This window comes from Heterodontus francisci, chromosome 8 (genome assembly GCF_036365525.1).
Source record: "Heterodontus francisci isolate sHetFra1 chromosome 8, sHetFra1.hap1, whole genome shotgun sequence".
Taxonomy (NCBI): domain Eukaryota; kingdom Metazoa; phylum Chordata; class Chondrichthyes; order Heterodontiformes; family Heterodontidae; genus Heterodontus; species Heterodontus francisci.
Window position 1 is genome coordinate 23772233 of NC_090378.1, and position 18664 is coordinate 23790896.

General features: G+C 42.0%; 1 protein-coding gene across 1 annotated transcript in view; it reads left to right on the forward strand.

Moving 5' to 3' along the window:
* Nucleotides 1-18664, forward strand: part of ccdc18 (coiled-coil domain containing 18) — a 216038-nt gene that overhangs the window by 186348 nt on the left and 11026 nt on the right. Inside the window, exons 27-29 of the mRNA XM_068036805.1 lie at nt 10732-10929; nt 11459-12001; nt 15996-16101. Coding sequence (XP_067892906.1) covers nt 10732-10929; nt 11459-12001; nt 15996-16067 — 813 coding nt within the window. The 3' untranslated portion in view covers nt 16068-16101. The remainder of the gene's footprint in view (nt 1-10731; nt 10930-11458; nt 12002-15995; nt 16102-18664) is intronic.

The following is an 18664-nucleotide window of genomic DNA, read 5'->3' on the forward strand; positions in this document are numbered from 1 at the left end:
TTTACAGATTGCAATATATATTCACCCTCTCCACCAGGATTGCCCATTTTGCCTTCCCTGATTTGTTCCATGGGGGCTACCCTGGCAATCTCCATGGCTCCCTCCTCTGTGGCAGTTACAATGTGCCGATGCAACACTTCTCCTTCTGTTGGCTCCCTTTCTTGAGCTTTATGAGCCCTTTTTTCCTGCAAGGACAAACATTAGAGGCAGGTTCAATTGAAGCATTCAATAGGGAATTAGACAGTTATATGAAAAGGAAGAATGTGCAGGGTTATGGGGAGAAGGCCGGGGAATGGGACTGAGAGAATTGCTCTTTCAGAGAGCCAGTGTGGACACAATGGGCCGAATGGCCTCCTTCTGCACTGTAACAATTCTGTGATTAGAGAGATAAGGCACTGTTGACCTTTATGGCCAATGCCATCGGCTCATTGATGTAGGAAGCTGCATGTCTTCAACAGTGCTATGACTCTGAGCCTTGCTGAGGGATCCTTAAATGTCCTGGGCACACATTCCTCCCAAGTTCAGGAGCAGCATGTGCCCTCAGGCTCCTAAGCTGGTGTGTCTGCTGGAGCTTGAATATCCAGTGGCCTGTCATGAGGGTCTGGTGTTGCCCTCACCTTGCCAGAGCAGATAAGGTCATTGAACCTTTTATGGCACTGGACCCTGTTCCTCTGAACCACTGATAATCTGCTGATATTCTTAGCAACCTCAGTCCATGTCTGCTTAGTTTGGGAGGATGGCCTTCTCCTGCCACCCTCCAGAAAGAGGACCTCCCTCCTCTCCTTTACTGCCTCCAGGAGGACCTCCACATTGGCATCAGTGAAGTGAGGGACAGCCCTGCCCCGGGTACCAGCCCTTTGACTTTCCTCATCACAGCTGCTTCAGTGTTCTCAGTAAAATGACAACCACAGTAATGGCTACAGTGGTCTGTTTAGATTGGGCCCACACTCGCTCAGTGGCTTCTCCATTCCAATCCCCCCCGCAACTGCTAATTGGTCACCCAACACCCCCCTGCCCCCAGCCATTTAGCAGGCGCAGGTGAAAATTGGTGGCTGTGACTGCTTCCCCCAGGGTGGGATCGGGACCCGGAAACTGTCCTGACGTCGGTGCTCTAACCCCGGATGGAAAATCAGGCCTGTTAGTTCTGTTTCTCTCTCTGCAGATGCTGGTTGACGTGCTGAATACTTCCAGCACTTTTTTGTTTTTATTTCAGATTTCTAGCATCAGCTGTATTTTGTTTGTTTATCAGCCCTAGGTTACAACCTGACTGGACAAATTATACCAGCCCTTTTTTAAAATCTAAAGTCCATTTACAGAGTCGTAATACATTTCCAGGCTCAAAACACCACGGACAAATTCCCCACAAGACAGGAGGTACTAAGGTGAATGATATGGGATGAACCTGGCTAGCATAGTGTCGTATGTACGCGAAGTACAACGTTGAAAAATTATGGACTAAAACTGAAAAGGTGTAAAAATTGGCTGTCTTTTAAAAAAAAAAGTGGATCTTTTACAAAATAAACAGTGTGCTCCAAAATGGTCGCCAAAGGTTTAAAAAAAAACTTGGTATTTGTATATTCAAACAGTCTGACAGGGACAAAGGAATACCTTCAAAGCTAAGAGGTGTCAGTTGCATCCATCCTACACCCGTCCTGAAATATTCCCGAATTGAATGGGTTCTTCTGAAACAAAGAAGGTGTGAAGTAGCCACATCCTAGGCCGTTATCGGTCACTACAGGGAAGAAAATACCTGTCTCTCAGCAGAGGCGAGATGTAACACATTTTTACCTTAAAAGATGTGCCCTGCTGTAGAATTCTACATCTACACTTATACAGCAGTGAATTAGAAGTGATCCACTGTCTTCAACTGAACTTTCAACGGAGCAAAACCTACAAATACCTCAGGCCTGCAACCAATGAGAACTTGACTTCAGAGAGAATTTAACAGGTTTACCGTGACCTCCCCACTCACCATCGCCTGCCCCTTTTCCTTTCTATCTGTCGTTTGTGTGTGCGTGCACGCGCGCCTGCTGCACAATGACATGCAAGTTGTAATCCTTGCCAGCGCATCTGCCACTGACCCAATCCGAGTGCAAACTGGGGTTAACACACTAATATTCTTTTCCATCTTCCTCGCCGAAACACTCCACCTCATTTCCATGAAGCTCCCTGCCGGAGTAGGTCTACTGTACAGGACGAACGAGAAGCTATTTAACCTAGTCACTTCCAGTCCAGAGCCAAGGTCACCCCCGCCTCTGTCATCGAGCTGCAGTATGCTGACAGCGCTTGTGTATGCGCGCTCTCAGAGGCCTAGCTTCAAACCCTTGTCGTATATGGAGGCGTATGAAAGAATAGGCCTTAAGCTAAACACCCAGAAGACAAATGTCTTCTACCAGCCTGCTCCCACAGTACAACACTGCCCCCCGCCCCCCCTCCACGTTCAAGATCCATGGAGAACCACTGGACAATGTGGATCACTTGTCATATCTTGGGAGCCTCCTCTCAGGAGAGGCAGACATCGACGATGAAACTTGGCATTGCCTCCAGTGTGCCAGCGCAGCCTTCGGTTGTCTGAGGAAAGAGTGTTTGACGACAAAGACCTCAAACCTGGCACCAAACTCATGGTTTACAGGGCCGCAGTGTTACCTGCCCTCCTCTATGTGTCAGAAACATGGACACTGTGCAGCAAATATTTCAAAGCCCTGGAGAGATATCACCAGCAGTGCTTCCGTAATCTCCTGCAAATTTAGTGGCAGGACAGGCGTTCCAATACTAGTGTCCTCTCAGGCCAACATCCCCAGTATTGAGACACTGGTCATGGCTAGTCAGTTACATTGAGCGGGCCACACCTGAAAAATTGTGACATCTCCACTGATTCGTGGGAATCTCTTGCCCGAGACTGCCCAAAATGGAGAAGAAGCATCCTTGAAGGCGCCAGTCAGTTTGAACAACATCGACATGCCCAGGCAGCGACCAAGTGCGAAGAGCGAAAGGAGCTTTCGGAAATTCGAGCATCTATTCACACGCCTCGTCAAACACCACCTGCCTCACCTGTGGCAGAGTGTGCGCATCCAGAATTGGACTATACAGTTACTTAAGGACCCATAACCCTGGAGCAGAAGAAAGTCATCCTCGTTCCCGAGGGACTGCTGAAGAAGTGTGTGTGTGACTGAGTGGATGCGGTTGCGACAATTTCAGGTTAAGGTTTTTTGATCAATAAATAATTGATTTTGTTTTAAACCTACAAGAAAACCTGTCACTGTCTGTTTAGTTGACAATTAAAACACAAAGGGGTTAAACCCCAAGAACAAAAATATGCTTGCTGCAGTCAGGTGGGAGTGGAACAGTGGGAACCACCCAAACCCCTCACCACATGTCCATAACAATAGTCTAAGACTACATTTCCCCATTAGTTAAATTTCCGCATACAGTTGATATCTCTCCATTTGCCTGATAAAAATGGATTTGTCCCTTTTTTATAAGAAGTTATGCTCTGTGACCTTTCCATCCTCCAACTCTGCTGATGCACCAGCCTCACACAGACTGCATCCTTAGTTCATTCTCCCGCTGCTTAGTATACAATCATGCACTTAGCTAAAATCAAACAGAAGCTAGCAAATTAGTTTGTGAAGTGCAGCTTTTTGTGAATTCTGGCAGGAGTGAAATCACCGGGGAATGTGAGACAATTGACTACTTTGTGAAGCAACATGCAAGGAATATGCTGCTTTCACATACGTCCAAGTCTTCTGAAGAAGGAATTTTCCTCCACACAAGATCAGGGGGCAGGTTGTTCAACTTTGCCCGTCTAAGAGCGAAGTCCAAAGTACGGAAAGTCCTCATCAGGGAACTCCTCTTTGCTGACGATGCTGCTTTAACATCTCACACTGAAGAGTGCCTGCAGAGTCTCATTGACAGGTTTGCGGCTGCCTGCAACGAATTTGGCCTAACCATCAGCCTCAAGAAAACGAACATCATGGGGCAGGACGTCAGAAATGCTCCATCCATCAATATTGGCGACCACGCTCTGGAAGTGGTTCAAGAGTTCACCTATCTAGGCTCAACTATCACCAGTAACCTGTCTCTAGATGCAGAAATCAACAAGCGCATGGGGAAGGCTTCCACTGCTATGTCCAGACTGGCCAAGAGAGTGTGGGAAAATGGCGCACTGACATGGAACACAAAAGTCCGAGTGTATCAAGCCTGTGTCCTCAGTACCTTGCTCTATGGCAGCGAGGCCTGGACAACGTATGTCAGCCAAGAGCGACGTCTCAATTCATTCCATCTTCGCTGCCTCCGGAGAATACTTGGCATCAGGTGGCAGGACCGTATCTCCAACACAGAAGTCCTCGAGGCGGCCAACATCCCCAGCTTATACACACTACTGAGTCAGCGGCGCTTGAGATGGCTTGGCCATGTGAGCCGCATGGAAGATGGCAGGATCCCCAAAGACACATTGTACAGCGAGCTCGCCACTGGTATCAGACCCACCGGCCGTCCATGTCTCCGCTTCAAAGACGTCCGCAAACGCGACATGATCACAAGTCGTGGGAGTCAGTTGCTAGCGTTCGCCAGAGCTGGCGGGCAGTCATAAAGGCAGGGCTAAAGTGTGGCGAGTCGAAGAGACTTAGCAGTTGGCAGGAAAAAAGACAAAAGCGCAAGGGAAGAGCCAACTGTGTAACAGCCCCGACAAACAAATTTTTCTGCAGAACCTGTGGAAGAGCCTGTCACTCTAGAATTGGCCTTTATAGCCACTCCAGGCGCTGCTTCACACACCACAGACCACCCCAGGCGCTGCTCCACACACCACTGACCACCTCCAGGCGCTTACCCATTGTCTCTCGAGATAAGGAGGCCAAAGAGAAGAAGATGCAAGGAATACAGTATATGACAAATTTTAGACATGACGGAGTCAGAGTCTTTTAGGGCATAGAAGGAGGCCATTCGACCATCAAGTCCATGCCGGCTCTCCACAGAGCAATCCAGTCTGTCCCACTCCTCCACCCGTAGCCCTGAGTTTATTTCCTTCAAGTGCCCATCCAATTTCCTTTTGATTGTCTCCACTTCCACCACCCTCGTGGGCAGTGAGTTTCAGGTCATTACCACTTGCTGAGTAAAAAAAAAAGGTTCTTTCTCACATTCCCCCTACATCTCTTGCCCAAAGCCTCCAATCTGTGTCCCCTAGTCCTTGGACCATCAGTTAACAGGAACAGTTTTTCCTTGTCCACCGTACACCTCTATCAAATCTCTTTCGCTCCAGGGAGAACAATCCCAGTCTTTCCAACCTACCCTTGTAACTAAAATTTCCCATCCACGGAACTATTCTGGGTAATTTCATCTGCACCCTCTCAAGGACCCTCACATCCTTCCTAAAATGTGGTGACCAGAACTGGATGCAATAAAGGTTCAGTATAACTTGCCTGCTTTTGTACTCTATGCCTCTTTTTATTTCCATGTGCCACCTATCTGCCCATTCTGCTACAAGAACACGAGAAATAGGAGCAGAAGTAGTCCATATGGCCCTTAGAGCCTGCTCTGCCATTCAGTACGATCATGGCTGATCTTAGGCTTCAACTCCACTTTCCAGCCTGCTCGTCATATCCCTTGATTCCCTTAGAGACCAAAGATCTGTCTATCCCAGCCTTAAATGTATTCAAGAAAGGAGCATCCACAACCTTCTGGGGTAGAGAATTCCAAAGATTCACAACCCTTTGAGCGAAGTAATTTTTCCTCATTTCAGTCCTAAAAGATCGGCCCCTTATCCTGAGATTGTGCCCCCGTGATTTAGATCCCTTAATGAGTGGGAATGATGTCTGGGTCTATCCCCTTCAGAATCTTGTATATTTCAATAAAATCGCCTCTCATTCTTATAAACTCCAGAGAAAATCACAGAATATAGGCCCAGTTTACTCAGCCTCCCATCATAGGCCAACTCCCTCATCCCAGTGACCAATTTTGTGAACATGAACCTTTGCTGTACTGCCTCCAATGCATCTATCCTTTCTTAAATGTGGAGACCAAAACTGCGCACACTACTCCAGATGTGGTCTCACCAAAACCCTGTGCAATTGCAGCAAACTTAGATACACTACTCTCTATCTCTTCATCTCAGTCATCAATATAGATTATAAATAGCTGAGGCCCCAGCTCTGATCCTTGCCACACTCCACTATTTATTGCCTGCTAGCTTGAAAATGCCTCGTTTGTGCCAACTATTTGCTTCCTGTCTGTTAACCAATCCTCTTTCCATGCTAATATATTACCCCCAACTCCATGAGCCCTTATCTTCCCGCTTAACCTTTTTGTGGCACCTTATCAAGTGCCTTTTGGAAATCCAGGTATACTATATCTACCGGTTTCCCTTTATCTACCCCACCTCAAAAAACTCTAATAAATTTGTCAAACAGGATTTCCCTTTAGTAAAACCACGTTGACTTGTTCTCATCATACTGTGCTTTTCTAAGTGCATTGTTAAGACTTCCTTCATAATAGATTCCAGCATTTCCCCAATGACTGATGTTAGGCTAACTGGCCTGCAGTTCCCTGTTTTCTCTCTCCCTCCTTTCTTGTAAAGTGGTGTGACATTTGCCAATTTCCAGTCTGATGGGACCATTCCTGGATCTAAGGAATTTTGGAAAATCATAGCTAGCGCATCCACTATCTCTGCAGCTATCTCTTTTAGAACGCTAGGGTCTAGGCCGTCAGGTCCCGGGGATTTGTCAGATTTTTAGTCCCTTAAGTTTGTCCAATACTTTTTCTCTGCTGACCTGATTTTCTACATCCCAGAGTGTTGAAAGGGGTAGCTTTGGAGATAGTGGATGCATTGGTGATCATCTTCCAAGATTCCATAGATTCTGGAATTGTTCCTGCAGATTGGAAGGTCACAAATGTCACCCCACTATTTAAAAAGGGAGGGAGAGAGAAAACAGGGAACTACAGACCTGTTAGCCTTAATCCAGTAATAGGGAAAATGTTAGAACCTATTCTAAAGGATGTGATAAATGGACACTTGGATGATAATCTGATTAGGCATAGTCAACATGGATTTATGAGTTGGAAATCACATTTGACAAACCTGTTGGAGTTTCTTGAGGAGGTTACTAACAGAATTGATAAAGGGGAGTTGGTGGACGTAGTATACTTGGATTTTCAGAAGGCTTTTGATAAAGTCCCCACAGGAGGTTGGTTAGCAAACTTAAAGCACATGGGATAGGAGGTAATATACTGGCATGGATGAAGGATTTGTTAACAGGCAGAAGAGTAGGAATAAAGGGGTAATTCACGCATTGTTGGGCTGTGACAAGTGAGGTACCGCAAGGATCAGTACTTGAGCCCCAGTTGTTCACTATATATATATATATATATATATATATATATATATATATGATTTGGATGTGGGGACCGATGTAATATTTCCAAGATTGCGGATGACACAAAACTAGGTGGGAATGTGTGTTGTGAGGAAGATGCAAAGCAGCTTCAAGGGGATTTGGACAGACTTACTGAGTGGGCAAGAACATGGCAGATAGAATATGATGTGGTAAAATGTGAGGTTATCCATTTTGTTAGGAGGAACACGTGCAGAGTATTTCTTAAATGATAAGAGATTAGAAAGTGTAGATGTACAAAGGGACCTGGGTGTTCCTGTCAATAAGTCACTGAAAGCCAACATGCAGGTGCAGCAAGCAGTTATCACAAGAGGATTTGTGTACAAGAGTAGTGATGTCTTGCTTCAATTGTATAGACCCTTGATTAGACTGCACCTGGAGTACTGTGTGCAGTTTTGGTCCCCTTACCTTAGGAAGGATATTATTGCCATTGAGGGAGTGCAAGGAAGTTCCAGCAGACTTGTTCCTGGGATGGCGGGACTGTCCTATGAAGAGAGATTGGGGAAACTGGGCCTGTATTCTCTAGAGTTTCAAAGAATGAGAGATAATCTCATTGAAACCAACAAAATACTGAATGGGATAGAGGGTAGACTCTTTTTAGCCCCTAGGTTACCATCTATTTCTGGTATGAAACTTTGTCTGTCTTCATAGAAGAAGACACCAAAATATTTTGGTTCCGAAGAAGGGTCACTGACCCGAAACGTTAACTCTGCTTCTCTTTTCACAGATGCTGCCAGACCTACTGAGTGGTTCCAGCATTTCTTGTTTTTATTTCAGATTTCCAGCATCCGCAGTATTTTGCTTTTATTACACCAAAATATTTGTTCAATGACTCTGCGATTTCTTCATTCCCCATGATAATTATTCCTGTCTCTGTTTCTAAGGGACCAATATTTACTTTAGCTACTTTCTTCCTTATATACCTATGAAAGCTCTTGCAATCTGTTTTTATATTACTGGCTAGTTTACTCTCATTCTATTTTTTCCTTTTCTGTCCATTTTTTGGTGGCCCTTTTGCTGGTTTCTAAAGCACTCCCAATCCTACTCTTGCAACATTGTAATCTTCTTTTAATCTAATACCCTTAACTTCCTGAGTGAGCAACAGATGGGTCTTTCTTGCTGAGTTTTTGTTTTTCAATGGAATGTATTTTTGTTGAACATTTTGAATTGTTGTTTTAAAGGTTTCCCACTGTTCATTTACCACCATACCTTTAGTCTATTTACCCAATTTACCCTAGCCACTTCTCCCCTCATACCTACATAATTGGCTTTGTTTAAGTTTAAAATTCTTGTTTGTGATTGGAGTATGTCACTTTCAAACTTCACATGGAATTCAATGATATCCTAGCCTATCTATGTCCTGTTTCAGGCAGTTCGTATCATCCTCATTGTCTGCAACCTTTCCAAGTTTGGTATCATTGGCAAATTTTGAAATTCTACTCTGTATTCCAAGATCCAAGTCATTTATATATAGCAAAAAAAGCAGTGCTCCCAGCACAGACCCTTGGGGAATACCACTGTCAGCCATCCTCCAGTCTGAAAAGCAACCATTTACTGTTTTTTTTCTATCCTTGAGCTTTTTTTTCATCCAATTGGACACTGGCCCTCCTATTCCATAAGCCTCAATTTTGTTACCCAGCCTTTTATGTGCTACTTTGTCGAACACTTTCTTAAAATCCATATAAACAACATCCACTGCATTCCCTTCATCAACCTTATTTGTTATTTCATCAAAAAATTCAATTCGATTCGTTAAGCATGATTGGCCTTTTACAAATCCGTGCTGACTATCCTTAATTAACTCTAACCTCTCCACGTGCCTGTGAATTTTTTTTCCCCTGAATATTGTTTCTAAAACCTTATCCACCACTAATGTTATACTAACCGGCCTGCAGTTGCTAGGTGCAGTTACATATGGTAAGTGTAGGTTGTACGGGATGAAAAGGTGCATTTGGGCCTATGGTTCCCAATGCTTTCCACCATTGACATGTTTTCCTCATTATACCTGGGTTTGTTGTAAACTAATTGATAGTGACTGACTACCATGATTTGTCAATAATTCCAATATTATGCCATCTGACTACAAGGATGATATGCAAACTACAGTTTTCCTTCTGTCATCTTGGTATTCGCAAGATGGATCTCTGAACTTAATGTGTAATCTTTTATCGTCTGGCAATTCTTGTGTTCCTGTGAAGTAGGCTAGTAAACCATTCTGTTACATTTCTATCAACTTGCCTATACTTGAAGTGAAATAATAAACCTGTAATTTCTTGGTTCAGACTTTCTGCCCTTTTTAAATATAGGCATCATGTGGGTCTTGATCTAGTCTATGGAAACAGTCCCAGACCCACAAGCTGGCCTACTCATGCTCCTGGTTCCTTTGTTCCTAAATATATGAGTAAGTGCTTCACAAAGTACAACTCATTTCCTTAAATAACCTCAATTGAATGCTGTAAGATTCCTATCAGAGATCACTTATTTTATGCACATCCACTTCAATTTTAGCATGAACCTCATGATGTATTAGAGGTGACATAGCCATTTAAAATATTTGCATTATCCTCCCAATTATCCAATACAGTGCTTAAAGACTCCCAAACGTAGCTAAAAACACTCTTGCTACTACTACCATATCCATTCACTTTCACCCTTTGTCCTTTTGGTTGCTGTAATAGCAGCTTTTGTTACCTTTGACTAACTTGGTCCCTTGTGTGTTAATTTCTTTAAGCCTGTAAAAATGTTTCTATTTAATTCTAATTTGTTTTATTATTCATATGAGACTTGAAAGTGTATGTTGGCAGACTTTTTGGCCCTAATTGGACCTCAACCAAGCCTAATCTTGCTCTATCCCGATGTCCACATACTCATACTTTCATTAGAGGTTACTGGATAGTGATTTGGAGTAGGAAACCTGGTTTGCTGCTAACCCAGGGGTGAGGGAGCTCATTATAGCACACCTACCACTGCCTCAATTGAGATAAGCTAAATCAACACACATCAGGGGCTGAATCTTGAACTTTCCAGGCCTCTGTGGCCTTGTTACTCACTAAATAAAATTCACTGAGCCATTAGTGGCATTTCAAAATTACACCTGACTTATTACATTGACAATTTATCTCTTTTCTTATTGTCATCATAATTTTTCATTTTGTGAGCCATATGCATATTGTTAAGTCTGGAAGTTGCCAAAAATGATTTAAACATGTCAGAGAATAAACATTTGGTATATATATATGTTTCAGATCTATTTGAGTTGGATTTGCATATTGATCCTGGAGACAAAGTACTGGTTCCTAAGACACCAAGAACTAATCTTTAAAAGCGGCATTTATTTGTGTTACAGATCGCTATGCTTAAAGAAAGCAGTACACAGTTATTGCCACCTACTGTGGAGAGCTCTGCTATCCATAAATCAAGTGACCAGTTGCTGCAATTGAAGCAGGAGCTAGAAAAGGCTCAAGAATGTATTCTTCATCTTGAGTCAGAACTTAAGACTCAAAGTGAGATGATAAGTGCTGCAGATGAAGGTCTCATAATTAAGGTGGGACTTTTGTTTTGAAACATTTTATTAGACATAAATATGTCTTTCAGCAACAACTTACCGTCGTGGCCAGAATGTAAAAGAAATTGCCTCAAGACACTTTACAGATGGTGGTCTGGAAAACAGAAGCTAAGGCAGAAAAGGCAAGATTTTGAGAGGTTGATAGGAGTACCTACCTCCCATGGATTTCTTTTTCCCGAACAAAGAAATTAAATCTTACTTCTTTAAACTGAATACCAGTTTTCATTTGCTGTGTATATTCCATTAAATATGTCAGCAATTTAAGTTGTGTTTCATTTTTGTACCCTTTTGTTTTGTGAACCTTCTAACACAGAGTACTTGATTTTTCATTGGAGAATGTTTATTAATCTTTTAATTGAGGCTATAATAATGCAGCTTATCAACGTTTCAGTATAAATTTTGCACAGCAAAATTTGAATAAGGTGTTATCATAAGGGAACCAGGATGACATTTCACAGACATTAGTATTACGTGGTGATGTAGTTTTCTTTTCCATTTCTAAATGTAGGAATCTGAAATAGCAAGACTACAAGTGAAAATTTCTGGATTTGAAAGAGCCATGGGTAAACAGCAGCTGCCTTCTCCCATGCTACAATCTCAAAATGATTCCACAACGCAGCCCAAGAGTTTTTACCCTCTTGCCAGAACCATGAGTAGACCTTTTAGTATTAGTGATATGTATGGAACTGATATTGGTTCAGCATTACATTCCCTGAATTGCTCTAACAGGATTCGTGAAATACTTGAGCAGTCTTTCATCGCCCAGAACATCAGCTTACAAGATGCTCAGGGTGTTTCCTGTGCAGGGGAACCAGAGAGTGCTGTTTTATTCAGTCAGTCTCCAAAAGCAGAAGCTGAAGAAGATTCGGAGCTCACTAATCTGACTAGTAACATGGAAACTTTAAGTGGAATGTTGAATCATCTAATTGCCATGGAACGAAGTAGTACTAAGCTGGGATCTCCAGTTGACAAGTCACCAGGCTTGTCTAGTGAACAGATTAAATCAAAAATGGAAGAACGTTCAGCAGAAATGCACAGAATTCCAAATCAGGTGTGTGTTGTATGTTTCTTAAGTAGAAAATCTGTATCCTAGTTAATTTAGTTCTAAGCTATTGCAACTTGTTAGAGTACTGTCATTTTATGTGATGCAATTTCAATTAATTAATGTCAACATTGTCTTGTGCGTGATATTGTTACTGCATATTCACATGGTCCGTACTACTACTGTAATTACTGAATATTTGTAACGTTCACAACAACTTCACTTTTCCACAAACTGTTACAAATAGTTAGCACAATAGAATGATACAACACAGGAGCCCATTTGTCCCAGTGTATCTGTGTAGCACTTTGAAAGAGCAATGCAATTATTTCCACTCCCCAAGTTTTGTTACTGTAGTCCTACAAATTTCTCCTTTTTAAGTGCATATCCAATTCCCTTTTGAAAGTTACTATTGAATCTACCTGTCCCACATTTTCAGGTATTGTATGCCAGATCATAACAATTTGCTGTGTTTAAAAGTAAAAGAAATCTAATTTCTAGCCTGGACTTTTTGCCAATTATCTTTAATCTGTTTCTTCTGATTAACGACTCTCCAGTCAGTTGAAACAGTTTGACCCCAGCTACTGTATCAAGCCCCTCATAATTTTGAATACCCCTATCAAGTCTCTCATTGACATTCTCTGCTCAAAGGAGAACAATTCCAGCTTCTCTAGTATCTCCGCATGTTCCTCATCCCTGGTGCCATTCCAATAAATCTCTTTTGTGCCCCCTCCAAGACCTTGACATATTTCCTAAAGCACAGTGCCTAGAATTGGACGCAGTACTCCAGCTGAAACCTAATCAATGAGTTTTTAAAGTTTAGCATAACTTGGGAACATATGAACAGGATTAGACCATTTATTCCCTTGAACCTGTTCCACCATTCTATGAGACCATGGCTGATCTTCTACCTAACTCCATATACCTGTCTTTGCCCCATATCCCTGAATACATTTAGTTCATAAAAAATCTATCAATTTCAGATTTAAAATTAACAATTGATCTAGTGTTAACTGCTGTTTGCAGAAGAGAGTTCGAAACTTCTACCATCCTTTGTATTTAGAACTGTTTCCTAATGTCATTCATAAAAGGTCTGGCTCTATTTAATTTTTAGACTATCCCCCTAGTCCTAGACTCCCCAACCAGCAGAAATAGTTTCTCCCTTTACCAAATGTTCCCTTGCAACTTCAATCAAATCCCCTTTAACCCTCTAACTTCCAGGGAATACAATTCTACTTTGTGCAATTACCCGTCATAATTTAAATAAGGAGTCCTTCCTTGCTTTTTTATTCTATACCTCCTACTTATAAAACCTGGGACCCCATTTGCTTTTATACAGCCTTATCAACTTCTGCCACCTGCAAAGATTAGTGTATGGGAACTCCCAGGTCTTTGTTTCTGCACCCCCTTTAAAATTGTCCCATGTAATTTATATTGCTTTTCTTAATTTTTTCTTCCAAACTGTATCATTTCACACTTCTGCATTACAAATTTCATTTGCCATGTGTCTGCCCATTTCACTAGTCTTTGTATGCCCTCCTGAAGTCTGCTACTGTCTTCACTGTTCAGTTCATTTTTAAGCTCTGTGTTATGTGCAAATATTTGAAATTATGGCCCCTATACCCAAGTCCAGATCATTGATACATATCAAAAAGTGTAGTGGACCCAATAATGATCCCTGATAATCAGCTGTTCACCACAACTCCCAGCTTTCTGTCTCTTAGCTAATTTGTATCCACATTGCCACTGTCGCTTTTAATCCCATGGGTTTCAGTCTTGTTAACTAGTCTATCATATGCCACTTGATCAAGTACTCCTTCAGAAAGTCCATGTACAATCAACATTCATTAACCCTTGCAATTATTGAAATTTTGCTGTTGAATCTTTTCGGCTTGCACTCATCAGGACGGATGCAAGAATGCCAATTTTCAAAGGGAGCATCAATTTATACTGCATGAGAAAAGGATGCTGATTAGTTGGCAAGTTGACTCTGGTTGAGGCATTGCCGTGGAGAATGCATCAGGGAGCTAGTGTCCTCACGCTTTTATGTAATTAAGAAATTATTGTAAAAGCTCAATCAAGTTTGTCAGACATGATTTTGTTTTAACAAATCCATGTTAGCTGTCATTTATTAACCCTTGTTAAGTGATAATTTTGTCCCGAATTATGGTCTCTGGACATTTTCCCACCACTGATGTTAGGCTGACAGGCCTGTGCAGTTACCTGATATATTTTATAAGTAAAAGTTGACCTCGCTGCTTAGTTATTCATATAATTTGTACTCTACATACTGCTAGCAGTATAACTTAGTGAATTCGATTCTTTCTATGAAAGAAATCTCTTCTCAATTGGCCTCTGTGGTATTTCATCACCACGGTGATGTGATCCATCCCCACATTACTGCCAGGCTCGTTATAAGAAACCTTTGGCAACTTCACTCCGGTGGATACTGCTCGACTAGTTGAAGATCATTGTACTCAACAGAGTGACTATTCTACTAACTGGTCCTCACTGTACTCAGCTGTGGCTCAGTTGCTAGCACCTTTGTCTCCAAGTCGCAAGGTTCTGGATTCAAATTCCATGCCAGGGCTTGAACTCAAAATCAAGGCTGATACTCCAGTACAGAACTGAGGAAGTGCTGCACTGTTAGAGGGTGTCTTCTTTTAGATGGGATGTTAACCGAGGCCCCGTCTGCCCTCTCGGCTAGATGTAAAAGATCCCGTGGTACTATTTCAAAGAAAAGCAGCTAAGTTATCCCCAGTGTCCTGGCCAATATTTATCCCTCAGTCAACATCACTAAAAGATGATTATCTGGTAATTGTCATTGCTTTTTGTCGAACCTTGCTGGGCACACATTGGCTGACGTGCTTCCTACATTACAACAGTGACTACACTTTGAAAGTACTTCATTGGCTATCAAGCACTTAAAGAAAAAAAAGACTTGCAATTTTCACTACCGCCAGATATCTCTTAAGTGTTTTACAGCCAATGAAGTACTTTTGAAGTGTAATCACACTTACATTTATATAGTGCTATACATTACAACTCTTTCTTCTTTCTTTCAACAAAGTGTCTGTTGTACTAACTGGTGTCCAGCATACTTGCATGTTCTGTTTCACTTGCAAGGATATTTTGTTGCCAAGCTAAGCAGGATTCAGAATAATTTTAGGAGTTTTGGGCCACTCAATGTGTGTGAGACGGTTGGATTGAGAGTAGAATTCATGGCTCCTGTGGCTGATGTCAATCTTAGTTTGTTTAAGGTGGCTAATCAAATAACCCCAATATTTTGTGAAGGAAATGTGGGATAAAAGTGATGCTTTCCCTTTTGGATTGTTCTTCTTTGATCTCTGGTGCAGACAAATTCTAACTTGTCATCTTCCCTTTAAATTGCCAAAAGATTTCCCTTTTGTGTGGTTGCTGATTGAAATGGCTACATTCATACAGAAACTATTGTCAAGATATGAAAATCGGAATTATGACTTTTTATTGCAGGTTATCTAAGGCTTTTTTAAAATGACAAATACTACTTAAAGCTACTTAAACTAATAGGACCTAATAATTAGAACTGTTTTTCTCCTCTTGCCCTGATTGGGCAACTCCAGTTTGTGTTTCAGGCCTTTTTGAAGTTGTTGCCCACATGAAGATAAATTGACCCACAACAGCAGAGTGGCATAGACCAGATGTTTTGGGACACCTGCTGGAGTAATAAATCCAACATCTTAAAGTGTTAAGGAATATTTTTATAATGACCTCTATTCAAAGAAACACAAGGGGATTGCTTTGATCAAAAAGTATCCCCTTTACAGATTGTCCTGTCACTTTTAAGAGTTCACAGCTTTGTTATTGAGATACCATGGTTGTTTTAATTAATCTTCTTTGTAAACCTGTTTTCTAAGTGTAGCAGTATTCTTACTACTGTTTGTGTTATTGCTTCATCTGTTAGAAATTATTTTCCTTTCTAATGTTTGTAATATATTGCTCATTTTTGATATTTTTCTAACAGGACACTGCTCACTGTAACCTTAAAGACGCTGATTTAAATGTGCCAAGTTATGCTTCTGTGCCATTGAAATAGCTACAAAAAGTCATCTGCTTCATCTTCAGCAGTGGTAGGTAATAATATGGTAGATGTGTATGTTTCTCCAGTTTCAATTGTGATTGTAAATTATTTTTATTCCAGCTTTTTGTGAGACAGATGCTGACTTGTTGAGACATTTAGTTTCATAGCCACACAGGCCACTTTCCCCACTCTGTGGCCAAGTTTTGATGATGGAATAACTGTGCACCAGTCATCTGTGACCATACTCCCACACCCAAGAAAGTAAAAGATGGTCAATAATCTGAATTTTCATGGATCCTAAGACCATTTTTTTTTTCAAATCGCACTTTATTTCCTATTGGGTTCCAACAGACTTCATGATCATGGGTAATAAAGGTAAATTAAAAGAATAGAACAATGATCAGAGATCATTGGTCTCTGCTGACTTGCCAGTTCCTTTGTTTCCAGCATCAATAAATAATCATCTTGAAATGTATTTAAGCATGGGAACTGCTCTAGCAGGAAATTCTCCAGAGGTGTCTTCAGTTGTGCCAAAATAGCACCCAAGACAACAAAAGATATTTGAGGATCAGGGGACACAACTCTCAAAAAACAAAATGCCATAAAAGTTTAACTTACAAAAAGTGGGTAACATGAGCAGGAAGCAAAATCTTCAGGAAAGAAGAAGAAAACCATTAAGCTGCAACTTGTTTTTTTTCTAAACCTTCAAGTTAAGTGATTTTGGATATGCAGCTTGTGTAAACTACTTTCACAGAACACAGGGAAAACAGTGGCCATTTTGCAGAGAGATTTCCAGACAAATGGCTTTTGCTGAGAAGGGCATTGTTTCATCCTCTCCCTGAGACATCCAAGTAACAATCTTAGACAAGGTTCCAAATGTTGAGCTCAATCTGTTGAGCAAATAGCTGCTTAAAAATGTTTCAGATTGATTAAAATGGTCTGCAAGATGCATATTTGACATTCGCTTTCATTGCTTTTGCTTTCCATAATTCACCATCTCTTTAGTACTAGTTGATTTATCTGTGCCATTGGATACAGAGAGCAGAATTTTCTTCCCATGGCGAGATTCCCGGTGCTGGGCCAAAAAGGTGAGGAGAATCCTGCCTCGGCCAGCTTGAGCCCGCCCCCCCACCCCAGTGCGATTCTACGGCGCCTGGCCAATTATAACAAGCCAGTGGATCCCTGTCCCTTTAAAGATGAGGATCCTGCCTCCAGAGCTGCCTGCCTATCACAGGGCCGGCAGCTCAGTAATATCGGCAGCACCATTGGTATTGGCTTGGCCATGGCTGGAGACCTGAACCTGAGTTAAGTGAGGCAGGGTTGCTGGGACCAGTAAGGGGAGTTGTGGGTGAGTGGGGGTGATGGAGAGAAAGAGAGAGAGGGAGGGTGGAAGTTGAGTATGGGGGAGGGGGTACAGGGAGAAGCTCTGTTTGCTGGCAGGGGCCCTACATGGGCCACAGGTTGCCCACGGAGGAGGAACATCCCCCACCCCACCAAGCCCACAGGGAGGTTGCCTCATTTTACTGGGCAACCTCCCCATGTAGTGAGCCAGTGGCGAGGGGTAAAGCTCCTTAAGTGCTTGTTAATAGGCCTCCTAAGGGCCTAAATTGGCTTCTGAATAGGAAGGCCATCGTCGGCCTATCTCGTGCCTGACAAAATTGAGTTGCAACAGGGAGGCAATGAGCCCTCCACCCCTCTCCCCACATCCCATCGCAAATCTGCAGGGCCCCCCTCTCTCCACCATCCCACGCCCCCCTCCCCACCGGCCTCTGAACCTCAGCCCAGAGAGTCAAGATCACATGTAGTCATCAAGCAAAATGAGATTAAGGGGCTGCAGAATAATTGGACTAGGATGTGCATATGTAATTCAGGCCTCATTTTAAAAGACATGCATCCCTTCATTATTATATTTTCATTACAAAGAGCCTTAAAATTAGAGCCGGACCTTTCAGAAGTGAAGTTAGGAAACATTACACTCCTTTGTTTGGAGAAGTTGTTCAGAACACTTTTCCGCAAACGGCAGTTCGTTGGGTCAGTTGTTAATTATAAATCTGAGATTGATAGATCTCTGTTAAAAGGTATTAAGGGATGTGGGTAGATGGAACAAAGGCCGGTATCGATGGAGGTAGGTCACAGATCAGCCATAATCTCATTGAATGGCAGGACAGGCTAGAGAGGCTAAATGGCCTTCTCCAGTTCCTATGTTCCATTTCATAATAGAAACAACGTTTTGTAAACTTGTCATACTGTCGTTATGCCCTCATGCCAGTGATGGTGCTCCAGCTTCTACTTGGCCCAATGTTACGAACCCTTTAAATTTGTCCCTCACCTTCTACCTTCTAAAGCTTCGTTAAAACTATTAGGTCAATCATGATCTAATTGAATGGCGTAATTTTTGATTTTGATTACAGTAAACCACTTTCATTTATGCTGGACTGTGGTGCCAATTCTCAGATGTTAATGAAAGAAATACAGCAAGTGGTTAAATAATGAATGCAGGTGGAGTAGAAAATTACCTTGTGGTTGGAGCCACTAAGTGAAGCATTCAAGATGATATACAGTTGTTTCATACACCAGTTTCAGTAAAGCAGCCAATCAGATCAACAAAATTT